Here is a 26710-nt window from a genome sequence, read left to right as displayed (position 1 = left end):
AGGTCTTGTAGGTCATAAAAAATCACTTACAGGACTCCTGGGTGGCTCAGTTGGTTAAGCATCTGCTTTTAGCTCAGGTCATGGTCCCAGGGTCCTGCGATCGAGCCCTGCATCAGGTTCCCTGCTAAGTGGAGAGTCTGCTTCTCCCTCTTGCTCTGTCCCTCCCTGCAGTCCTCCCACCCCATACTTGCACTGCCTCTCTCAAATAAATAAATAAAATATTTTTAAAATTAAATTTATTTATTTGACACACACACACAGAGAGAGAGCACAAGCAGGAGAAGTAGCAGGCAGAGGGAGAGGGAGAAGCAGGCTTCCTGCTGAGCAAGGAGCCCAAAACAGGGGATTGATCCCAGGACTCTGGGATCATGACCTGAGCTGAAGGCAGTTGCTTAACCAACTGAGCCACCCAGATGCCCCTAAATAAATGAAGTCTTAAAAAAAACACTTGCACTCATAAAAGCTGACATAGTAGTAGTTGGAGCTGAAAGCTGGGCCTGAGAAAAAGCTGTCTTTTCCTCAGAATGTCTGTCCAACCTTGGCTCTTCTGGTGGGAGGCACAGCGCTGCGGCCTCATGCACAGTGGTCCTGGGATTCCCACACCCAGTGCCCAGTGAGGGGAGGGCTGGAGGCAATGTGCCGGCACCCTTCGCCACCCTCACCTGCACTGTTTTAATAGGATCTTCTGTAGGCCACGGTAGGGGTGGTCTGGGCCTGCAAAACTGCCTCACAACCTCTTCCCTGAGCTGGGAGGCATCCAGCACCTGCTGTCTACATGGGAGTTGAGGCTGTCTTTCACCGATTGTTCTTTACACATCCGTGTCCCCAAGTTGCAGGCTCAGTTTCTTCCAAGCCATAGTTGATTTCTTTTTCAGTGATTGACTGAATAATTCGCTCACTCATTCATTCATCCTCTGACACTGTGTGTGAAGCCCGACGTCAATTCTCATGATTCAAAACTCAATCTCAAGGTCAGTTCCTCAGGGGATCCTTCTCTCAGCAACCAGAGAGTCTGGCTCAAGTTTAGCATTATCCCTGAGGTACCTCATACTGGAGGTCCCTGGTCCTCATCCCTGCTCTAGAACCTTCCCCATGGTTAATACTATTGTCTGGGATGTCTGCCTCTCACACTAGACTGTGAATCCTTGACGGCAGGGACTGTGTTCTAGGAATTTTTGTATCCCTGTAATATCCAGAAAAAAAGTCTATTAGTGTTATTGAATAAATTAAAATAATTCCTAAACTATTTGACTTTACATGATAAGTGTTCTATACTTAGAACTTTATCTTTGCAAAACTCCTTGGAAGGAAGAACAGTGAAGATCAAATCGAATGATCCTCTTCCGTGGGCAGGCTTGGCTGGAGGAGAAGGTGTGTGGGAAGACATAGTAGCCAACAGGCACGTGATCAGACACGCCTGTGTTCAAAGCCTGGCTTTGTTGCTTACTATGTCCCTTCATCTTTCCTTGATGCAGTTTCTGCAAATCGGGGCTAAGAACGGTCCCTGTTCATAGGGTTTCTGTGGAGGGTCAAAATGAGATGGGAGAGCACTTAAAATAATAATTGGGACATGGTAAGACTTCAGTAAATGCTACCAATTTTTACTGAATTTCAAACAATCGAAGCATTCACCAGGTTTCTTAAATCCTTATTTTCTTTACCCTAAGAAAAATGCTAGAAACTGACATGCCACTGATTGAAAAACCCCACTCTTAAACCAGAGATGCTAAAGTTTCGGGTGAGTACATTTTAGAATCAATAAAGTGCAATATTATTGTGCCTTATGTATAGAAAAAAAGAGTGTGGAGGATAAATAATGAGCTTCGGGAGAATGTTTATGGGACTGAAGTAGAAAAGGCCGTTGCTTTGCTATATGAGGATATAAAAATGCAAACATCTTTTCCCCATTTCTTCCATTTCAGATGCAAGACCCTAGCCACCGGAACCCTGCTGCATACAGGGAACTATGAAGACACAGTGTAATTAATATAAGCTCTTCTCTCAAAAGCAGACATTTGCAGAGCTAAAGGAGAGTCAGAGCAGGGCAGGAACCCATCAAAACTAAGCTTCTGGGAAATGAGAATCACTAAGGCTAAAATATCCTACATAATCAGGTTTTTAGGCAGTTGGTAACATCAAGAAGAAACAAATGTCAAATGCTTTTAAAGCCAAATTCAGATCAATGAGTGAAGCTCTCTGCCACCATTCCCCTCAGTGCCCGCCACGGGCCATCCTATCGCATCTAGTCACGGTCACATGCAGGTCTTCTGTTCAGAATTTTGAACCTCAATGTGTGAAATACAAGAGTACTTTTTTAGATGCAAAGGCAGATCCCCAAAAACAGCTGAAATAATCAATGCAAAAAAAAAAAAAAAAATCACAGGCTGAGAGTCTTTTCTTTCACAGAGAATTTGCGACATTAGGTTTAAAAAAAAAAAGGAACAAATGTCAAGGGCGGCTGGGTTAATTAGTACAGAGAGTACAGCTGCTCTTACCTCTGGAGACGAGAGCGCTGACGTGGATGGAGCGTGAGCGGAAAATTAGGGTGGTGATTGCCGCAGCCCCTAACGGGCACTTATTCTACATCCATATATAATGGGGTGTGATTGGCACCGCCTGCCGGACCGGAGATGCTGGACTGTAATCAGAATGTTGGCTCTCATCAAAATACAGTAAAACAAGGAAAGCAGTGATTACTTAAACCTAAAGCTACGGTCCACAAGATGGCTTTGCTTTCGAAATTCCTTATTGTTTCAGTGTTCATTAAAACAACAACAACAACAACAACAACAACAAAAACCCACAAGCTATGCAAAATTAAGATGCTCTATATTAGAAGCAGAGAGGCGATGAGCCCGCGCTGTCTGTATAACGGCCAGTGTTTAGAGATGGGCTCCATAAATTTCAATGAGAATCACTGTGGAGTATTTCTTTGCAGGAAGAGAATTCTTGCTAAATAACTGTCTCCTTATCTCCTTCTTACTCCGCAGTACCTATAATATATCTGAAAGGTGGCAGAGTTGCCCCACGGTATTATAATATCAACAGAGAAATGACTTCTAGGTGTTAACTGGGGCTTTCTACTCATGGAGTGCAGTTATGTTAGTTCTTCTGAGGATAAATTTGAGCCAAGCTTTGCTGCTGCTGCTGCTTCTGTTTCTTCTGTTTCTTCTTCTTCAGACTTATTTATTTATTTGAGAGAGAGTTGAGTGTGTGCGGGCTGTGGGGGGGAGTGGTGGGGTGGTGGGGAGAGGCAGAGGGAGAGGGAGAGAGAGTCTTTAGCAGACCCCACACCGAGTGCAGAGCCTGAAGTGGGGTTTGATCTCTCAACCCTGAGGTCAAGAACCTGAGCCAAAACCAAGAGCCAGTCGCTCAACCAACTCTATGCCACACAGGCACCCCAAGCCTTGCTTATTTTCTTTCAAGTTTTTCAAAGCTTCCATTGTGTATTAGGATTTAGGCATATTAGCAGTCTTCTAACACTCCCAGTAGTTTTCTAGACCTTAATCCTACAGAATGAAATTTACCTTCTTTTTTTCTTTAAAGTTTTATTTAAATTCTAATATACAGTGCAATATTCATTTCAGGAGTAGAATTCAATGATTCATCACTTAAATACAACACCCAGTGTTCATCATGACAAGTGTCTTCTTTAATCCCCATCACCCATTTAGCCTGTTCTCCACCCTGCTCCCTCCATAAACCCTCAGTGTGTTCTCTATTGTTATGAGTCTCTTATGGCTTGTTTCTTTCTCTTTCTCTTTTCTCCCCCTTCCCATATGTTCATCTGTATTTTTTCTTAAATTCCACAGATAAGTGAAATCATGTGATATTTTTCTTTCAGTGATTTATTTTGTTTAGCATAATACATTGTAGCTCCGTCTAAGTCATTGCGAATGGCAAGATTTGATTCGTTTTGATGGCTGAGTAATATTCCATTGTGTTTATATACAACCTCTTCTTTACTCATCAGTCGATGGACATTTGGGCTGGTACCATGATTTGGCTATTGTTGATAATGTTGGTTTATAACATAAGGGTGCATGTATCCCTTCAAATCAATATTTTTGTATCTTTTGGGTAAATATCTAGTTGTGCAATTGCTGGCTCATGGGATACTTCTATTTTTAACTTTTTGAGGAACCTCCATACTGTTCTCCAGAGTGGCTGCACTAGTTTGCATTCCCACCAACAGGGCAAGAGGGCTCCTCTTTCTCCACATCCTTGCCAACATCTGTTGTTCCCTGTGTTGTTAATTTTAGCTATGGAATTCACTTTTAAAAACTACACTTAATTTTTCATTCTTCATGTACTTATTATGTATAGTATAGACATTTTCCCTTTCTGATCTATGTAACAAATGACCTGTATCTTATTGTTTTGTTTGTTGTGAATGAAATCAGCAAGAAAGAGAAAAGGACCATTCTAATTGGTCAGGAGGTCACTACTAACCTAAATTAGCCTGGTAAAATTGAATTTAAAAAATGATTCTCTATCATTCTCATAAAAAAGTTTTATTATAATTTCTCATATTTGATGAAGGAAAAAAGGGATTAGTTCAGAAGTCAATCAGCAAGTAGACAACAGAGTAAGGAACTTGGTCTTTGGATTTTAGCATATTTCATGCATTATCCACACTTTTGTGTATATCCCACACACAGACTCTGACAGCCATCCTTCCAGTCCATTTACAGAACTGGATTCGTAGGACATTTTATAAGATTAGTTCAAGTATGTTGATAAACATTGCTTATAATACATTGTTTTCTTATCCTAGGTAAATATTCTCATTCATCTGATGGAGTTTTATTCTTCCCATTAGAAGGTAAGGAAATTCCAAGCAACTAAAAATTCTCTAGATGTTGTATATACCAACTAAAGAAACTACAGTATCATAAACCCTAGGTATCTGATTTTAAAAAAAATCATTCTTTAGAAACTATACATGGTATTTGTTGCTTTTATAATTATTGGATCACCTAAGTACAAATGATTCAGTATAGACTTGGATGTTTGATTTATGAGCTTTTGTGCTGGATAAGCATGTTTGCAGTCTTGCAAGGATCAAATGGCTATCAAAAGGAACATTTCATGGCAGTTTATTGGCCTGCCTACCCATGGAACACTGTACTTGCCTTAGATAGAGCATGAATGCTCAATACCTTGTATAATGGATCATATATGGAGAAGTAGTCAACTGAAATTACCTAACACTATTAGTCATTCCTTTCCTGTGTTTGTCACAACCTTAGGAGCTGACAGCTAACATTTTATGAGCATCAGAAATGGAACTATGCACAATTTATGTGCATTATCTCAGTTTGTAGAACTACCTTGTGGGATAGGTGCTATTATGTATCTCAGGAAACCGAGTCACAGACATTAGATTACAGAGAATTATCATTGGAGGAGTCAAGATTTGGACCCTGGTCTGCTAGTCTTACCATTTTGTGCCTGTTAATGTTAATAGAAACCAATAACAGAAATCAAGAAATCACTTGAATTGGTTGAATCTTCAAAAGAGAATATGCTTTTTGCTTTCACTCCCTTACCCTCAGAATTACGAATAGTCATGATTTAGACTATGTGATGGACCTAAACCTCTTAATATTTTTTTTTTCTGATGTGCTTGTTTTCAGGATACCTCAAATGTTTGATTTCAGCCTTAAGCAAACAGTGTTTTCACTAAAAATAGTTAGGCTAGGCAAATGGGCTTAGCCTTCTCCGTAATGGTTTTGGATAAAGCTGTTTAATGTGTGGCATGTAGATACCTAGTAGAGCTTTTTGTAAAGCAAATCATGCTTAAACCCAGGACTAGTCTGTCTGGAAGTATGAGACTCTCTGCTGTCTTCACAAGACAGAGCGAAGCCATGGTGGTCCACCGCTTTTTGTAGATGGCTAATAGCTTTAAAAAAGTGCTCACTCCATGCAAAACCTGTTCCCCCAACCTCCCACCCCTGACCCTTCAAAACCCTCAGGTTGTTTTTCAGAGTCCATAGTCTCTGATGGTTCGCCTAAAGCACCTAGAGACTTTGCCCAGCTGCATTCACTCTCTTCATGACCTGGGTTACTAGTGTTTCATTTTCCCAACTAATACTTGTTAATGTCTGCTTTGAAATTCCCAAACCTGTCTTGTGCGGAAATTTTTATAGTCGATGACTGTTAATTGAATCACCTAACACAACCAAGGTGATCTCTGAGAGAACAATCTGTTTAAGCTTTACCCTAGCAATTCCCCAGGATTACTTCTGAAGCCACTCCTTTAAAAATGTAAACAGGTGGGCACACCCCACGGGCTGCAGCCTGGCATGTCCCGCAGCCTCCCAGTCTCCCGCGGCCACCTGCCCAGGCACAGCACAGGGCCTCACCTCACTACGGCAGTGGCATGGCATAGCTTGCTCAACTTCATGCTCAGCATCACAGCTGGTGGTGAGACCATTCTAAAAGACCTCTGGTCCATTTTCCAGGAGCAAGGGATGACAGTCTCCACAGCTGGCAGGACCATGGCTATTTAGCGGCCTGCATAGACAACAATGGCAGCTTTGCCAATTTGAGAGTTTACCCACATGGAGTGATGGTCTTGGACCTTCAGAGTTATGATGGTGATTCACTAGGCCAAGAAGTTGACATATCTTTTGATTGAAGTGGAAGAAAGAGTGAAAGAACTAAGCACAGTATCAGGTAGGGGAAGCAATTACCACCCATAGTTTGAGGGGCCATGGACAGATACTGGCCCACTGCAATTGTTGCCTGGTTGATTATGACGTAGAGGAAGTGGTGTATGATGAAGATTCGCCTTATCAGAACATTGAAACTCTACACTCGAAGTAATTTGGAAATATTCTCATCCTTGGTGGGGAAGTTAATCTTGCGGAGAGTGATTTAGGTATACCCAGGCCATCATGGGCAGTGAAAAAGACTACAACGGCAAAGACACACTGATTCTAGGGGACGGAGATGGGGCATATTACGTGAAATTGTCAAACTGAAACCAAAGATGGTCACTATGGTAGAGATTGACCACATGGTGGCCAATGGATGTAAGACATACGTGTGAAAAACATGTGGTGATGCCTGAGACAATCTTAAAGGAGACTGCTCTCAGGTCCTTATAGAAGACTGCGTTTCAGTGCTGAAGACATATGCCAAAGAAGGGAGAGTTTGATTATGTGATTAATGATCTGACAGCAGTTCCAATCTCTGCATCTCCAGAAGATTCCACATGGGAATTTCTCAGACTGATTCTTGACCTCTCAGTGAAAGTATTGTAACAGGATGGGAAATAACGTTACACAGCATAACTGTGTCAATTTGACGGAAGCCGTCATTCCATGAATAGCTTGGGCACCTGTGTTGTCCTGTAGGATTCTCAGATGTCACCTCTTCTGCCACACTTGGAATTGCCGGTATTTTACAGTTTGTAAAAGAAAATGAACCTTGAAGACCAGTATCCTCTAATCATGTGTGCTGCAAATGGCCCTTCTGACCTTCATATGCTGTACACTGAAATGAGTCAGGCAGTTGTGAATTCGAGTTTTCTCTTTTAATCATTATTTTTAATTTAAAAAATGCAAATAGAAAAGTTTATTTTGATGAGGTAGGGTGTTACTTTTTTTTTGAAAGTCAGCTGAAGGATGATTGGACAGCACAAGCAAAGGCTGCTAAATGCATAGAACTCCTAGAATGTGATTTTTGCTACTTTGTGTGTGGGGCTTTTTGTTTTTATTTTGGTAGACTTCAAATGTGGTTGTTTGGAAGCATGAACATCATTGTTTTGTTCTGGAGGGAAGTTCTTGATGGTGATTCCCCCCAAACTGACTTATATATTAAAATTTGGTGCTTATAAGAGAGTTAAGAAATGAATGGCAATGCTTCGAATAACATTGAGAAAAAAACTGCAAACAGGTGATCAATTTAACTATCACTTCTTAAAAACAATTTTATATTTTTGTCCATATGTAGACAGGCAGTAGAACTAGTTTTCAGTGAAAACATTTAGAAACACCTTGCAGACACAAGGTGTCAATGGTTATTGCTAACAAAATGTGCAACAAAAAATTCATCTCTCCCGTTTCTTCATCTACACAAGCTTTGCTTCAGGATTAGCTCTGATTTTGACTGTGCAGAATTTCTGAATTTTAGAAGAATGCTCTTAATACTTTTGTTCCAAAATAGTCCACCTGGACCACCCACAATCATACTCTAAAAGGCAAGCAAAAAGGCTTTTTACAGAGGTAAAGACTGAATCCCCAAATGGCAAAACAACTAGTTCAAGGTTACTCACTGAATCTGACAGCTGTCCTGGGTCACGGTCCTACATGCTTGCCATCAGGCTTCAAAGCTGACCTTAGCCTGGGTGACAGTGACACACTGCACAATCTGGAGGCCAGTAAAGACTTTCCTGAGAGCATGTGGGGCAAGGGGATCTAGAGCTTATACAATTTACAATTTTACTTGTGACTATATGCGTGCCTATCAAGTTTTAGCTACCAACGAAGGGCTTTTTTCTTTCCTTTTCCTAAACCTATGGTATGGTATGGTGTAGAAAACAATGCTGTTAAGTTATTCCATATAAACTTGGAAACTTGTGGGTTTCCACAGCCCAAAAAACACTGCACATTATATTCTTACTGCAAACATTTTTAGTGGATCAGGAAGCTTATCTGCATATAAAGGGTTGAACAGTCCTGTAGTAAAGAAACACCTTTTAAATTTAACTCAGTAGTCTCTGAATTTGGTTATTAACCATTTTTCCCCCCTCAGTAGCTCTCAGATATTATATGAAACTAATCCTTTTTGCAGAACACTTCTTTGGGAAAGGCTATTCTAAATGTTTATCAAGAGTATACTTCTTTAAACATGGTACATTTTAATGAGATTATATCGTCTAAGATAGCATAAAAACTTGCTAACAATAAAGAAAACGTTCAGGATACAGCTTGTGAAAGTAAAAATTTTATTTTGATTGATTTCTCAACGTATAGTTCAATATAATGCCAGTTTTTAATGGCAAAAATTTGGTTCCACTGAAACTCCATGATGCTACAGAGAGCTACTACTTTTTCCAGGAAGTCAACAGCTGGAAATAGAAAGCACAACTTTCTAGCAGCATGGCAACTTATTAAACTGCAGACCTAACAAGCCTGCAACTTTTATACTAAAAATGGCACAAACATGAGTTGGTGACAAAAGTGAGAAATGGAGAACAAGATGTGAACACCAAAAGGAGCAGTATAGGTACTGTGAAGACAACAAAAAACCAAATATAGCTATAAGAATTTTTAAGGATAATTATAGAAAAGGGAACCAAATGTTTTACTCAATTGTTTTTTAGAGCCTTTCTGTAGAGATACAAATATATATATATATATTTATCCAAAAATATGTTTTATACAGATAAATGCTTCTCAATTAAAGGTGGGACCAAAGCTATAGTTAACATAAAGCACTGTCTTTTGTAAGACTAGCCAAATGAATTTTCAGTTTAAGATTAATGCAGTTTTTCCAAATATAATTATCCGACATTCTCTTTATAGATATAAATCAAATAGGCATTATTTTTAAAAAGGGTTTGCAGGTTAAACAATATTTTTCTAAGATGCTGTGCATATTGATCTTATAACAAGCCCCATTAAGAATCATTATTAATAAACATATCAAAAAGGGCTATAGTCGAATTTGGTTCTTTATAGTACATATTTAATTTTCTGATTTCCAGTTCACAAGTGTTGAAAATGCACAAGAAAGATTTTACTCCACAGGTACTTTTATGTTCATGTATTTTGATTCAATATATATGGCAATAATCTCCACACATTGTAACCAATACTATTTTTTTTTAAATGGGGATGTAACATTAACAACCATTACCTATAATATAAAGCACACAATTATTTTAGTGAATTTACAAATCTTTTTTCCCAGGTGTAAAGACTACAAAAATTCCTAAAAATTAGAGAACACTGAAAACATATTAAAGTTTGACTTCCAACTTTATAGTATTTCCATTTTTACCCTGAAAGATAACTTAAAAAAATATGACCTTGCTGGAAGAGGCCATCTTGCTAATATAAAAAATTGGTGAGAGCAAGAAATTTTATCACTGATATGTAGAATTTTTGTAAATAGTTCTCTCTCCAAATCATTAGAAAAACGTTCAAAGATAAAAAACAAAATAAAATATGGTGGTGGTCCCTAAACTATTCTGAAGGCAGGTAGCTTAGTCTAAGCTAAATATTTTTCTCACTCATAGTAATCAACCTTCCCTCAAATGCCCTTTAAAAAATGCATGAAACAGTACAATAGCAAGAATCAAAGAGCACAAACTGTATTTTCAAGGACAGAAAAAATCTCTAGTGCTGAAAGATATAGTAAAAAGCGTATTTCTTTGGGGACATTAATCAGTTAGATTATAATTCATTATGAAGATTTCTCTTTTCTATTACGGGGAGAGTCTGCTCCATTTGAAGTTACTGTTCCATTTACACCATTTTCTGAAAAGAGAAAAGAATCAGTATTACTCTCTCTTTTTTTTTTAAATAAAGATTTTATTCATTTATTTGACAGACAGAGAGCATAAGCAGGGGGAGCAGGAGAAGCAGGCTCCCCACTGAGCAAGGAGCCAGATGCAGGGCTTGATCCCAGGACCCTGGGATCATAACCTGAGCCGAAGGCAGATGCTTAACTGACTGAGCCACCCAGGCACCTCAGTATTACTCTCCTTTATAAAGAAATGCAAATAAAATCATCTTTATACACAAAAGTACCTTCAGAAAAGAAAATTTAAAAACCCAATAAAGATCTGTATGCCCTTAAGTAAAACTTATTTCTCAGTAATAAATCTTTACTAGTATTTAACCAATCATAAAACCTGGTAATAAAATAATTAAAAAAAAAACCAACCCAGTAACATGTTAAACACATGTTTAGTAGCAATTTTTTCCTTAAGATTTAATTATTTGAGAGAGAGTATAAGGGAAAGGGAGAGGGAGAGAGAAACGGAGAGAGAAACTGAAGCAGACTCTGCACTGAGCACAGAGCCCGACATGGGCCTTGATCCCACAACCATGCGATCATGACTTGAGCTGAAATCCAGAGCCAGATGCTTAACCAATGGAGCCATCCAGGTTCCCCTAGAAGTAGCAATTTTTTAAAAAAGTAACTATCAATTGTTTCTCAGTAAAACATAAAGCAATTACTACCGAAAGCAGAAAAAAGTGATAGAGAAAAGACAGAAAATTCTAAAAAACAATGACAAGAATTTTAGAATAGTCTTAGGAGCAGTACTTTTTGTAGCAATAAAGAACCTTTTCACATTTGTCTGTAAACAAAGTTCTTAGGGATATGTTTCCTTACAAGATACAAAGTCAGTGTTTAGGATAACTTTTATGTTTAGGAGTATTCTATGGCTGCCTTCTTCAAGTTATGATGGAGGTATCTATCGATCGATCGATTGATCTGTAACTATTATTAGACTAACCCTCCCTCCAAAAATGTCCATTAAAGTTGGAATACAAAAATGGCTGTCTAAAGGAAAAAAAAAACCAAAACAAAACAAAAACCCAAGGCGGCTCTGTATTTTTCCCATAAGGCATCTGCTTATTACTGAATGTGCATGTACAAAGCAAGACTCAGAGGAATCAAACAAAAAGCAACTCCTATGCAAATACAAAACTAAACAGAGACTTGGTTGGTCTCATAATGAGAGAAGAAAAAAATCTGAATCCAGAGTCTGTCAGAGAAGACAGACTATACAAATGGCTGATGTTCTAGGAATGAGGGTAAACTGGAAATAGATCAGCTTTGACAGGACAGAATGATCTACCCATATTCAATCCAGAGCCTCTATAAACTCGCCTAAAACCTACACCCATTTTTACATAAAACACCTAGTATTCAATTAAAAAACTACCAGGCATCCCAGAAAGCAAGACCAAGGTACTAAAAACTGAGAGAAAAAAATATATCAGGAATAGATCTTCACTCTTTTCAGCCAGCACCAAGTGATGGGCATCTGCTGGGACAACTGGTACAACTTGCAAGACCAGGGGCAAGAGAAAGCCCTTCCACAAGAAGCAGAAGGATGACTGGGATGCTCTGCCCCATACACATAGTCCCAATCTGGGGAGGCATTAAGAAGTAACCTGCCTTGAGGCTGGGTGTGGGGAACGTCTCCTGGGGCTCTGAGTGTTGGAAGCACCAAATAGGAATTACTGATGTTATCTACAAAGTACCCAACAATGAATGAGTAGTCCACACCAAGACCCTGGTGAGGAAGGGTACTGTGCTCATTGACAGCATGCCATCCTGACCATGGTATGAGTCCCACTATGTACTGCCTCTGGGCTTAAGAAGGGGGCTAAGTTGACTCCTAAGGAGGAAGAGATTTCAAACAAAAAAGAATCAAAGAAAATTCGGAAGAAACATAATGGAAGGAAAAAGCAAGCCACAATCAGCAGTTCCATCAGAGCAGGCTTCTTGAGTGCACTGCTTGAAGACCAGGCCAGTGTGGCTGAGCAGAGGGCTATATGCTAGAGGGCAAGAAGCTGGAGCTCTATTTGAGGAAAATCAAGGTCCAAAAGGTAAATACATCCTCTTCCCTCCTATCTTCAACTCACGTAAAGAAGGTGTTTACTGTTGAAGAGAAAAAGAAAAGAAAAGAAAAAGGCCCTCAGGTGATCCACATCTGGAGTTATCACACAGGGACTCATAAAATGAGTAATAAAAATAAATGAAGGGGTGCCTGGGTGGCTCAGTGGGTTAAAGCCTCTGCCTTTGGCTCAGGTCATGATCCCAGGGTCCTGGGATCCAGCCCCACATCGGGCTCTCAGCTCAGTGGGGAGCCTGCTTCCCCACCCCCTACCCCCCACCTGCCTCTCTGCCAACTTGTGATCTCTGTCTGTCAAATAAATAAATAAAATCTTAAAAATAAATAAATAAATAAATAAATGAAAAGATGGAGAATTTCATGAGAATGAAATCTTTAATCCTAGAACTGGAAAATACAGTAACTGAAAATATGGACTTAATAAATGAATTTAATAGCAGATTAGGCACAACAGAAGAAATCAGTGAACCAGAAAAAAAAAATACTTAGATTAAAACTCAGAAAAAAAGGGATGAAAAATGCAGAAAGCATGGACAGGGTAAAAAGGGTTTAACACATATATTGGAGTTCCAGAAGGAAAGGAGAGAGAGAAGGGGGCAGAAGAATATTTGAAGAAATCAGGGTCAAGAATTTTCCAAAAATGACAAAAGAAGTCAAGCCAAGATTCAGGAAGATCTGTATGACAGAGAATAGGATAAATACAAAGAAAATCATATTCCTAAAAACAAAGACAATAACTGTCAGATAATTAAATCCAATTATATGCTGCTGACAAGAGATGCAATTTATATTGAAGGACAAAGAAAGGTTTAAAGTAGAAAAATATAGAAAAAGATGCACCATAACATCTTATCAAAAGAAAGTTGGTGTAGCTATAGTAAATACAGACATTTACAAGAAATGAAGACAGACGTTCCGAAAGAGGACAAATTCAACAGGAATTTATAATAACCCTGAATTTTGATGTACTTATACGTCTTCAAAATATTTAAAGCAAAAGCTGATAAGCTACAAGGAAAAGGTCAGTATCTCCTGCAATAACTGACTAAACAAATAGAACTCCTTCTACCAAATCGGTAAAGATATAAAAGATTGAAAAATACAACTAACAAATCTGACCTGATATACAACTAATAACCAAGAAATTCAGAAAACACATTCTTTTGAAGTCCAAATGGAACATTTACCAAAACTGAACACATGCTGAGCCATAATGAAAGTCTCAACAAATTCCAAAGAACCGAAATCATTCAGAGTATGTTTTTTAGCCATAACAGAATTAAGCTAGAAATCAGTAACAAAAAGAAAACTAGAAAATGCCCATGTAGTTGTAAATTAAACAATGTATTAATAAATGATCGATCTGTGGATCAAAGAAGAAATCAGACTGGAATTATAATATCCTAGAGTGAATGATAATGAAAAAGATATCAAAATTTGTGAAATTCAATTAAAGCACTGCTGAAAGGGAAAGCTTGTCTTTAATTGCAAGTAATTCACGAGATGGGCAGAAAATCAATGATGTAAAGATCCATCTCAAGAAGGTAAACCACAAATAACAAAATAGCAATTCAAGCCCAAAGAACCACGAACAGAAATCAATGATACGACTAAGAAAATCAAAAAAGCCCACAAATGTTAGTTTTTGGCTCATGGGGGAGGGGGGGAGGGCGTAAATTACTAACATAGGAAATTAAAAATACTACTATTCTACACAAATTAATAAAAGGACATTTTGAATAATTCTACTGATACATGGGGCGCCTGGGTGGCTCAGTGGGTTAAAGCCTCTGCCTTTGGCTCAGGTCATGGTCCCAGGGTCCTGGGATCGAGTCCCGCATTGGGCTCTCTGCTCAGCAGGGAGCCTGCTTCCCCCTCTCTCTCTGCCTGCCTCTCTTGTGATCTCTGTCAAATAAATAAATAAAATCTTTAAAAAAAATTCTACTGATACATTTGCCAAGTTAGATGAAATGAAAATTCTTGAGAAACACAATTTTCCAAAAGAGATACAATAAGGAATAAAAATCTGAATAATCCTATTATCTATTAAAGAATGTTAATCTATAGGTAAATATCCTCCCCCAGAGAAGATTCTAGGTTAGATGGCCTCACTGGTAGATTCTTCCAAGCATTTAAGTAAAAAAGAATGCTGACTTCACACAAAGGATAAAACTGCCCAATACTTTTATTTATAAAGCTATCATAACCCTTACACCAAGATGTGCTAAGAACATTAGAAAAACAAAACCAGGCTAATTAGAGGCCAATCTTTTATATGAACACAGGTACAAAAATCCTAACAAATATACCGAAAACACCAATCTACTAAAACCTATGTATTATCATCATCAACTTGAATTTAAGCTAGAAATGTAAGACTGGTTTTACATTTGAAAATAAATACATTACTAAAAAATACAAATCAATATCCTTTATGACTATAGATATAAAAATGCTCAATAAAATACTAACAAACCAAATCAAACAATATCTAAAGAGGATTATATGCCATAACCAAATGAGATTTATCCCAGGAATGCACTGTTGGGTTAACATTCAAAAACCAATTAATAGTAATACATGATACCAATAAAACGAAGAACAAAAACCATTTGATGATTTCAGTAGATGCAGAAAAAGCAAGTGACAAAATCTAACATCCTTTCATGATAAAAATACTAATAAATTAGAAATAGAAGGGAACCTCGTGGCTCAATGGGTTAAAGCCTCTGCCTTCGGCTCAGGTCATGATCCCAGGGTCCTGGGATCGAGTCCCGCATCGGGTTCTCTGCTCAGCGGGGAGCCTGCTTCCTCCTCTCTCTCTCTGCCTGCCTCTCTGCCTACTTGTGATCTCTCTCTGTCAAATAAATGAAATCTTTAAAAAAAAAAGCATTTAGGCAACCCACAGGCAACATCATATGTAATGGTAAAGGACTACATGCTTTCCTGATAATATCAGGAAGAAGATGAGGATGTCTGCTCTCTCCGCTTCTACTCAACATTGTTTTGGGTGTTCTAGCCAGGGCTGTTTGGCAAGAAAATGAAATAAAAATCATCCAGATTAGACAGGAAGAAGTAAAACTATTTCCATCTGCAAATGACATAGTCCTGCATACTGAAAATGCGAAAGAATACACACAAAAACCCTACTACTAAATAATAATCCTAAGAAGCTCAGGAGCACCTGGGTGGCTCAGTTGGTTAAGTGACCACCTTTGGCTCAGGTCATGGTCCTGGAGTCCCAGGATCTACCCTCATCAGGCTCCCTGCTCAGCAGGGAGTCTGCTTCTCCCTCTGACCTTCCCCCTCTCATGCACTCTCTCTCAAATAAATTAAAAAAAAATCTTAGAAAAAAAATCCTAAAAAGCTCAGTGAAATGCAGGATAAAAGATCAATATGGAAAAATCAATTACATTTCTATATACTGGCAATAAACATTCAAAAATGAAAATAAGAAGACAATTCTATTTACAATATCACCAAAAAGAATAAAATACTTAGGGGGCACCTGGGTTAAAGCCTCTGCTTTCGGCTCAGGTCATGATCCCAGGATCCTGGGATCGAGCCCCACATCGGGCTCTCTGCTCCTCGGAGAGCCTGCTTCCTCCTCTCTCTCCCTGCCTGCCTCTCTTGCCTACTTGTAACCTCTGTCTGTCAAATAAATAAATAAAATCTTAAAAAAAAAAAAAAAGAATAAAATACTTAGGAATAAAAAGAAGATTTATACAATAACTACAAAATTTAACTAATAGAAATGAAGGAAGACCCAAATAAATGGAAAGACATCCATGTTCCTATTTTTCAAGGAAATCGACAAATTCAAAGTAATCCATATCAAAAGCCCAGCTGGCTTTTGTAGAAATTGACAAGCTGATCCTAAAATTCATACGGAAGTGCAGAGGACCCAGAATAACCAAATCATGAAAAAGAACAAAATGGAAGACTCACATTTCCTGATTTCAAAATGAACTAGAAAGTAACATTAATCAAGACAGGGTGGTACTGGCATAAGAAGAGGCATATAGATCTACACAACAGAATTGAGTCCAAAAATAAATTCCTACTTTTTGATCAAATGATTTCCTCTCCCCACCGAAATTAAGTTATTTATTCTGCCCTGTAAGCACTTGATCAACTGATTTTCAACAAGGATATCAGGACAACTCAATAGAGAAAGATTAGTCTTTTCAACAAATGCTGCAGGGGACAAAAGAATATCGTATGTAAGAACGATGAATGTCAAATGGTGCAGCCACTGCGGAAATCAGTTTATTGGTTCCCCTGCAAATGTTAAATACTCAATTACCATTTGTCCTAGCCATTCCATTCCTAGGTATATACCCCAGAGAGCAAAAACAGATGTTCAAACAAAAACTTATACATAAATGTTTACAGCAGCATTATTCAATTAGCTAAAAAGTGCAAACAACCCAAATGTCCATCAACTAGTAAGTGGATAAACATAATCTGGTATACCTGCACAATGGACTTGTATTTGGCCATGAAGAGGAATAAAGTATTGTTATTTGCTACAACATGTATGAACTTTAAGTGCAAGCTAAGTGAAAGAAACCAGTTGCAAAAGATCACAATTTATATGATTCCATTTATATGAAATGTCCAGAAAAGGCAATCCACAGAGACAGAAAATAGGTAAGTGGTTGCCAGAGGCAGGGGGAAGGAAGGGATAGGAAAAGACTGCTAGTGCGCATGCGGTTTCTTTTTGGGGAGATAAAAATGTTCTGGAATTAGTGGTTCACACGCTTTATGAATATACTTAAAACCACTGAAACATACACTTTAAAGGGTGAACCCTATGGTATGTGATTTACTAGATCCCCACAAAATGGTCATTAAATAAGTATCACTGAAAGAAGTTAAAAATAATCTAGGTAAATAGAAGTATATACCATATTCACAGGCTGAAGTGTTCATTTCTTCCTAAAATGATCAAGAGATTCAATGTAATTCTAATCCAATATCCCAGGAAGAGTTTCTTTGGCAGGGCCGGGGGCAGGGGAGTGGAAACTGACCAAGATGTACTAAAATTTATATGAAATGCAAAGGCCCAACAGTTGCTGAGACAAGCCTGAATAGGATAGGGCTGGAGGGCACAACTATCAAATATCAAGACTTCTAAGGAGCAAACCAGAGTTGATGCATCTTTAAAACTGGAACTCCTCTATGTTACAATTCCAAGTATAACACCAAATACTAGTTGAAAAAATTATGGCAATGTCAATGCATTTTCAATCAAAAGCCAGAAGGAGAAAAGAGGATAGTAGATGCAGGCTCAAAGATGAAGGATCAAGCAATCAAAAGTTATAGAAAAAGCTGTTCTACTGGGAACTAAAGGCAGATGGGAGGGGCTATAAAGAGGATTTTCTTTTCTTTTTTTTTAAATACGAGTAAGATGCTTGAAAGCACAAACTACCACTTGCTGGGTTTATTATTCACTCCTAAAATGGCCCATATAAACGGGTCTAGTGGAAAACCTGGGAGAAGAGAGTTTATTAGACAGCTTTTGGGAAATAACTGACCCTGGGAATCAACAAATTGTTGAATGGGTTTTACTTTGCTTCTGATTTTGCTAAAAACAGAATCAAATTTTCTTTGTAAGACTTAGGGATGCTTGAGTGGCTCAGTCAGTTGAGTGTCTGACTCTTGGTTTCAGGTCAGGTCATGATCTCAGGGTTATAAGACTGAGCGCTGCGTTGGGCTCTGCGCTCAGAACAGCATCTGCTTATCCCTCTCTCTCCCTCTCTGCTCCCTCCCCTGCTCCTGTGCACAGCGCTCTCTTGCTCTCTCAAATGAAAAAAATTTTTTTTAAATCTTAATTAAGTTTAGAATAAGACCCCACAACATTAAAAAAAAAAAAAAAAAGTTTTCTACTTCAGCTTTTTCACGGCTTACTGAATACAAACCTGTTCCTTTTCTAGAAGACCTGCCCTTAGTCACTGTTGGTTTCTTCTTCACAGCTGGTGCCTGAAAAGCAGAATGTTCCCTCCACCTCCGAAGCTGAAAATTAATGAACTTCCACATCATGAATGCTTGGGTAATGCAAATGGATGCCAGGACAGCAATTCTGAGGATATTAAGGTTAATAAACAAAACATTAGAGTATATCAAAGCAATGGCCACTGAATGAAGTATTCTATCTTACACTGACAGGATTAACTTGGTGCTAAATTCCCAATGGTGACAAGATGATGCTAATAAATAATTATCCCATTAATAGTTAATCTCTAAAAAAGAAATCCCTTAGCATTTCAATTAAAACATATGAGACTGCAGCAGGTTTGAAACCACATGAATGTGTTCCCTGCATCTCTTTATTTTTTTAAGGTGATCTATATCATAAATGGATAATATATCCTATATAGCAGTACAAAGTAAGAAAAATGTTAAAATGGGCTGTACCTTACGGCTAACACATTGAAGTTCCCAGCACTGAAATCCAATTTCTGATTCTCTGCTCTTGCAAGGCCAAAGCCAACCGTGAGTACAGAAAGAATTAAAGTCAGCAGTCTTCCCAAAACAAACAGAACTGCCCACAGAGAAAACCTGTAAGAAAATGTCTTAAGTCAAACTCATAAAATTGCAAAGATAGGAATAGATTCTAATAGAAATCAGATTCCTACTGAGCAAATGCATATTAAAACAATGTGCTATGGTGAGTGCTGTGAAATGTGTATGCCTGATGATTCAAGACCTGTACCCCCGGGGCAAGTAATACATTGTATGTTAATAAAAATAATAAAAAAAATTTCTTACTGTTCTGCAAAAAAGGATTCTGAAGTAAAATGTTTGGGATCTGCTATATATTATATCACACTTTTGGAGATATATAACACAGGAGCTTTAAGATTCTAGAAGTTCAGTAAAGAAATAATTGACTTTTCGTTTAGCTGATCTCCTTTTTAAAAATGTAGTATTATTAATGACTACTGGTACACAGAAAAATTCTGAAAAATACCGGACAAAAGTTGTCCTGCTAACAAACAGGACACCCAATTCCCACTTAATAGGCCTAGTTTTACTTTCTTTTTTTAACAAGTCATACTGTTCCAATTCTGTTTTCAGTCCAATTTTCCAACAAAATGTTTTAGTACCTTTTAGGCTATATAGTCTTTTTTTTTATAAATAGGCTATATAATCTTTTATTTCATTTTCTTCTTTCCTTCCTATTATTACTTCCCCATTACTCTTCCTCCAAAAGAAAAACATGCATTAAACCAAAGGGCAATTATAACAGAAAACTAAACCCCCAAAACCTTCAAAATTTTAAGTTCCAATATAACATCTCTCCAGCAAAGATGAGACTCCCATTTTAGAGAATAAAATGCCAACCTGAATTGTAAAGTTGTTTTATTTTATTTAAAGCTACTACTAACAGCTTACAGAGTGATATAATTGCCCCAGCATGGACCTTGGCAATAGCACCGTCCTTGGCAACACAGACTTGACTTTAATTACACAAGAAATAGAATGGCTAAACAACTTACCCTTTCTGATACTTTTCGTCACTAAAATAAAACAGGCGGGAAATGTGGAAAAGAAATTCAACAAAATAATGTAGCACCAGAAGAACAAGTCCTAGATGATTCAAGCTGTTAAAAAGACAAATTTAAAATGTAAAGATGAATTACCAATTAAAACAGACTAACCCACTATCTACCCCGTCCATTTCCATATCCAAGCAAAACCCCAACTTACTTTAAAAGATAAGCTCCGGCAATGTGAAAGAGGTAAAGACCAATGTAGACAAGCTGACGAGGAATATCTTCCTGTAAATAGAGATGCATAATAGATTAAACACGCTGACCCATTTCTGTGTACAGCATATTACACTATTTCATTAAAATTTTATTACAGATTTCACACACACATACACACTAAATTATGATGTAAAATCTAGCTTTTCATCTGAGTTGTAGTCACAAATGTTTGTAAAAACTGACTGTTTTTTTTTTTTAGATTTTATTTATTTATTTGACAGAGAGAGATCACAAGTAGACAGAGAGGCAGGCAGAGAGAGAGAGAGGGAAGCAGGCTCCCTGCCGAGCAGAGAGCCCAATACGGGACTCGATCCCAGGATCCTGAGATCATGACCTGAGCCGAAGGCAGAGGCTTAAACCACTGAGCCACCAGGCGCCCCAAAACTGACCGTGTGAAACTCAATAAACACTTGTTAATTTATGAAATGCATACACATCTCTTTTCTACTTTGTTTTTTGCTGTTTCCATGTATATATGGAACACAGTCATAGTAGCCTGACTTATATACAGTATCAGGCTATATTAAGCCTGGTTAGTACTACTGATGTACTATGGCTGCTAACTGTAATTTTTTTAAATGGTGGATTGATGTTAAGTGAACTGAACTGTATTCCTCTGGAACCTCACTAAACTCATCTCTGGCATCTAGTACAGTTGAGCGCAGGCCTTTATTGGCCCTCTACTACTTCTTCTACATTTCAGTAGAGTTACTCCCCGAATCTCTGGATAAAGAGTAGAGATTTTACAACTGTAGTTTTGAAATTGAAAACTCTTCTCTAGTAAGAGTGGTACAAAGATCAAGTGTTAGAAAGGGAGAACATAAGACAGTCAAATAGTACCATATATACTACTATGTTTTGAGACTCTTGGGGAAAAAAACCCAAGATATGGTATCAAGTTTACAGTGGTTCTTCCAGTTGGAGAGAGAAGGATCTCTGAAAATAAGCTGTCTTAATTTTTAAACTTCTAATGAAATATTTCTCCTTACAAGAAAGAGGGAGGGGTACCCTGAGGTGGCTCAGTCGGTTAAGCGTCCGCCTTCAGCTCAGGTCATGATCTTGGGGTCCCGGGATCAAGCCCCACATCAAGTTCTCTGCTCTGTGGGGAGTCTGCTTCTCCCTCTTGCTCTGCCCCTCCCCCCAGCTTATGCTCTCTCAACTAAAAAATCTTAAAAAAAAAAAGAGAGAGAGAGAATAGGAGAACAGTGTCAAGATAATATGCTGAAGTTCAACACAAGGGGACCTTTTTCTGGTCTTAAAATCATTTCAGAACAGCTCACCCACAATGTTATAAATGCTATTTCACATGCTATGAATATAGGTGTCACTGTATATACGTGATATACATTTTTTAAAAGATTTTATTTATTTGACACAGAGAGAGATCACAAGTAGGCAGAGAGGCAGACAGAGAGAGAGGGAGGGAAGCAGGCTCCCCGCTGAGCAGAGAGCCCTATGTGGGGCTCGATCCCAAGATCCTAAGATCATGACCTGAGCTGAAGGCAGAGGCTTAATCCACTGAGCCACCCAGGTGCCCCCATGATACACATATCATGTTTCCCAAAATGTGGTGTTTAAATCACTGGCAACGTACAACGTGATTGTAGACAGTACACAACAAAACACTTTTAACTATAATTTTAAATAAAATGTTTTATTTTTTATTTTTTAAAGATTTTATTTTATTTATTTGACAGAGAGAGAGATCACAAGTAGGCAGAGAGGCAGGCAGAGAGAGAGGAGGAAGCAGGCTCCCTGCTGAGCAGAGAGCCCAATGCGGGGCTCGATCCCAAGACCCTGAGATCATGACCTAAGCTGAAGGCAGAGGTTTAACCCACTGGGCCACACAGGTGCCCTAGTAAATTTCTATTCTTATAAAAAAGTGTTTTAACTACACTGTACTAAAAAATTTGACTTCAAACTGAGTATCATAAATATGCCCACATATAAGGCCAAAATTTCCTCCTAAACCACAGATGGAGCCATCTCATGTTTAAAACTTTTCAAAACTCTGGGGCGCCTGGGTAGCTCAGTGGGTTAAGCCTCTGCTTTCAGCTCAGGTCATGATCTCAGGGTCCTGGGATCGAGCCCCGCATTGGGCTCTCTGCTCAGCAGGGAGCCTGCTTCCTCTTCTCTCTCTGCCTGCCTCTCTGCCTACTTGTGATCTCTCTCTGTCAAATAAATAAAATCTTTAAAAAAATTTTTTTTTCAAAACTCTTATGTAATAGGGATCTATATCGATTATTTTAAATAAGAAATACATGGTTGGGTAAGATACACAGCCTTAAAAACCTCAATCAATGTGATTTCTAAGTGTTTATAGAGGGCCTCGTAGAGGAATCAGTAGAGGGATGATGATGTACTCTGGACAAACTGAAAGGGTTCAAAAAGTGGCTCTGGTGATGAATGACAGATACGAACAACAAAGCTGCATGTGGAGAGTGTGAATATACCTTCCATGAAGTGGGGAGGGGGAAAAGCATTATTTCTAATTTAAAATATTCACAGGATATGCAAATATTTACACGCATATATAATTAAACTAAATAAACTGAATATTAGAAATAAAACATTTGGCTATTTCACTGAGACTTCCCCAAAATGCTACATATTCAAGTTGGATAAGAAATTACATTGTGGGGACGCCTGGGTGGCTCAGTGGATTGAGCCGCTGCCTTCGGCTCAGGTCATGATCTCAAGGTCCTGGGATCGAGTCCCGCATTGGGCTCTCTGCTGGGCGGGGAGCCTGCTTCCCTCTCTCTCTCTCTCTCTCTCTCTCTGCCTGCTTCTCTGCCTACTTGTGATCTCTCTCTGTCAAATAAATAAATAAAATCTTTAAAAAAAAAAAAAAGAAAAGAAATTACATTGTGAATCTTCTTATGGGCAAAATGGAATAATGTTTATATTAAAGCATACATATTGTATGTACTTAAAATATTCTCCTTAAAAGAAACCGAGTTATTTGTGACTAACACACCTCTTGAACTGCTACTAACAGTAGTGTTCCTTTCTTTCTTTCTTCATTTCTCTGTAGGATCAGTTCAAAAACAATCACTGTACTAGTTTCTTCCAGTAAAGTGTTCTTCCAAAAATAATTTTCATAGAGTAAATTTTAAGAAACTGTTTAACACATATGCAGCTGTTACTTTCAAATTATGTTAATTACTTGAAACAGTTACTTTCGACTGTCATATGTAGGTGTTAAAAATAGTTTCAGTTAAGTTCTAAGTTATGCAAATTATTCCATAAAAATTAGATTGCATTTCTGGAGAAATGCCATCTGGCAGGAATTGATAAAGAAAGGAAAACTTTGAAAACTAAAATGAGCAATTACTTTGAAATGTCCTTCCTTATTTACATGGTCAATGACTAAGAGACATACAGATTAATAATGGAGCCTTGAGGTATTATATCTATGGGTATACAAGTCTGGACATGGAGAAAGCTTTAAATATTTGAGCCACAGTAGTAAGATACTAAGAAACAATGATGTTCTCAGCAACACTGCCTGACAGAACTTTCTGCAATGATGGAAATGCTCTCTATCTCTGCTATCCAAAATGGTAGACAGTATGGCCACATGTGGCTAAATGAGTACTTGCAGTAGGACTAAGTGTGACTAAGAAAGTACATTTTGTTTTTAATTATAATTACTTTAAATGTGGCTAGTGGATTCTGTTTTGGGCAGTGCAGCTCAAGGACATCTGTGGTTCACACTAGGTGCTTACTGAATATGGAAGGGCTTCTGGAAACTGAGCTTAAGGATCTTAACACCGTTCTAAGCCAAAGGTTTTATCATCCTAATCCTTACAATCAACTTAACTAGAAAAACACTCCACTTGAAAAAGAAATCAACATAAAAAGAACTTTCAAGCCATAGTAAATGAACTCTATTTGATGCTGTTTTCCCATCATAGCAGACAGCATCAGTGATGACAAACACACAGGACACAAACACCACAGACACAACGCAATAATAAATTAGGTAGCTATACTCCGGATTAACTACTTGTAGTACATATACAAATAAGTGTGGCTTTGGGGAAGTCAGAAAGGAAATGATCATGTTACAATTCTATCCTGAAAAGTAAGGGAGCTTTAAATGTGGACACATGTAAATACATATACAACAAAGGGAGAGCATAAGGAACCCCACGTAGCCCTACCCAGCTTCAATAGTTGTGAACTCAGGACTAAACTTGTTTTGTCCATACTCCTGTATAAGGATTTTAAAAATAATCTCTCCCCTAAAAAGGGAGTAACAATGTGTAATTAATTTAACAGTATTCCCAGAAAAAGATGTGCTGGGATCATAAAATTAGAGAGTATCAGTGTGAATGAAGCCTAAGGAGAGCACAGAGGAAAAGGGAGCAGGGAGGAGGTGGTACAAACCAGAGAAACCACCGCAGAGCACAGGTGACCTGCTGTATTTAGTTTCAAGCAACAGGGAGGTGGTAAAGGTTTGAGAGAAGAAAGAGTTTCGAAACTAAAGTGTGTTCAGCAGTATCACAGAGTCTGACCTGAGAAGTACTGAGGGTAAAACGGAAAGAAGGATATTGCACTGCTTCAGTTGTTATTTGTTCAAACAAACAAACAAACAAACAAACATTTTTCTCACATGCTAAAAAGAACACTCCACCCATTTCAGGAAAAGCTTTACTGCTGAGTATTTAACCACGGCTTACTTTATTTAATACTGAATTTTTTTTACTGGGCCTTAACACATAGAACTGTTAGCTGCAGAATAATCTGATTTATCCTTTTGTCTCATTTGTGAAACTCCTAAGAATATCAATAACATACAACTAATATTACATTACTTGTAATATTAATATTACAGATTTCAAAATTTGTTTAAATTTTAAAATTACCACTAATATAATTTTAAGACAAGTGATTAACATGTCAAATGTAAAAGATTCCACTCTAAGTTAAAATATGACCAAAGATTTTCCCCAAGAAATATGTGAAGATATTTAGTCTTTGTGGGAAGAGGGGAGGTGGGAGAATAATTGGGAAGAGCTGAGGTGGGAAAGAAAAATCGAGGTTAGAGACATGAGAAAATGTCCAATTTTAGAGTGACTTTTCAAAAAAAGGAAAAAAATGACAAGACAACTTGTAAAAATACAAAATCCCAGCTTACTTTTTTTGTTTTCTGGAAGTAGAGTTCAGGAAAAGCATGAAACCAGTAAGCCAACTGGGATATGTAGAAAAACTTCATTTGAAATCTGCAAAGAAAGGAAAAAAATACCTTTTAAAGCACCTTATTTTTAAAGAATAAAGTAAAAACAAACGTGGGAAATCAGGATGTACAAAGTAGCTACCTTTGTGTTATCATTTCAGGTCTCCCTGCAGTACTCTGCTCCCCTTTAACAACTCCCCAGCAGCCACTTCCCTATCTCCTTAGAATATTCTCACCACCAGTTGATTCCTCTAGATTAAACAACAGATGCAAAGACATTATCTGCAGAACCCTGATGACCTGCACGCTAGCGGGGAGGAACCAGACGCCCTAGTCTATTAGTAAATTAATACTGATTTGTCATGCTAGCTACCAAAGACATAAGGAGCATGACTTTGAGGGAATCACCTTACAGACCTTTAAGGTTTCACCAGGAGGAAAGAAGGAAGGGCAAAAAGATGGACACAAAGGTGAAGGGGCCTAGAAGAACATAATCACAACTGCAAACACCCCCTGACTTTTTTCTTAGGGAAATATGGTAACTCTACTTGGTTGGAACACTGAGAGAGCTCCCAAATAAATGGAGGAAAACCAGGATCAGAAAGAGGAATACAGCATGGAATGTTCCCCAGGAGATTGAGCTCATCAGCCTAGAATCAATAGTCTCTGGAATTATATCCCTCCAGTCCTCCTGCTTTCTCTTTGTTCTCCCTTCTCCTTCTCCTCTAGACTTCTAAAACTGAAAACCAAAATCCAATTGGAAATAAATTTTGGTGGGGGGGGAGAGGAGAGATAGTCCTATATAAATATGATGTTTATTGCATAAAAGCTCACTGGATTAGTATCATTTGAAAAAGGCAGAATGACTCAGCAGCATGGGTATTATTGTTGGACTTAAAAACAAAGGTATGCATGGTCATGTTATTCTCTTTGTACTTTTTTCTCCAATGCTCACATCACAGTGCATTTATTGAATGTTGTCTAGGTGACAATCACCTACATATGGCCTGGCACACTGAAGGATATATAATATAAAGAGACAGTTCCTACTTGCTGTCAAGTTACACAGAGTCTTGGTGGGCATGGGCACAATATAAGACTTACATAAATGAAACAATTATAGAACATCCAAGACAATGTTGA

General features: G+C 38.1%; 1 protein-coding gene and 2 pseudogenes across 1 annotated transcript in view; 2 read left to right on the top strand and 1 right to left on the bottom strand.

The window, feature by feature from the left end:
• Positions 1 to 6308: 6308 nt before the first annotated feature.
• LOC123944459 lies at positions 6309 to 7441 on the top strand (annotated as a pseudogene).
• Positions 7442 to 8933: 1492 nt separating this feature from the next.
• Positions 8934 to 26710, bottom strand: part of TRAM1 (translocation associated membrane protein 1) — a 33055-nt gene continuing 15278 nt past the window's right edge. The window contains exons 6-11 of the mRNA XM_046022336.1: positions 25529 to 25613; positions 20324 to 20394; positions 20113 to 20217; positions 19028 to 19171; positions 18532 to 18692; positions 8934 to 10493 (exon numbers count right to left, since the gene is read on the bottom strand). Coding sequence (XP_045878292.1) covers positions 10420 to 10493; positions 18532 to 18692; positions 19028 to 19171; positions 20113 to 20217; positions 20324 to 20394; positions 25529 to 25613 — 640 coding nt within the window. The 3' untranslated portion in view covers positions 8934 to 10419. The remainder of the gene's footprint in view (positions 10494 to 18531; positions 18693 to 19027; positions 19172 to 20112; positions 20218 to 20323; positions 20395 to 25528; positions 25614 to 26710) is intronic.
• Positions 11099 to 12763, top strand: LOC123952827 (annotated as a pseudogene).

Source organism: Meles meles, chromosome 1 (assembly GCF_922984935.1).
Source record: "Meles meles chromosome 1, mMelMel3.1 paternal haplotype, whole genome shotgun sequence".
Taxonomy (NCBI): Eukaryota; Metazoa; Chordata; class Mammalia; order Carnivora; family Mustelidae; genus Meles; species Meles meles.
This window is presented reverse-complemented; position numbering and strand designations above follow the sequence as displayed.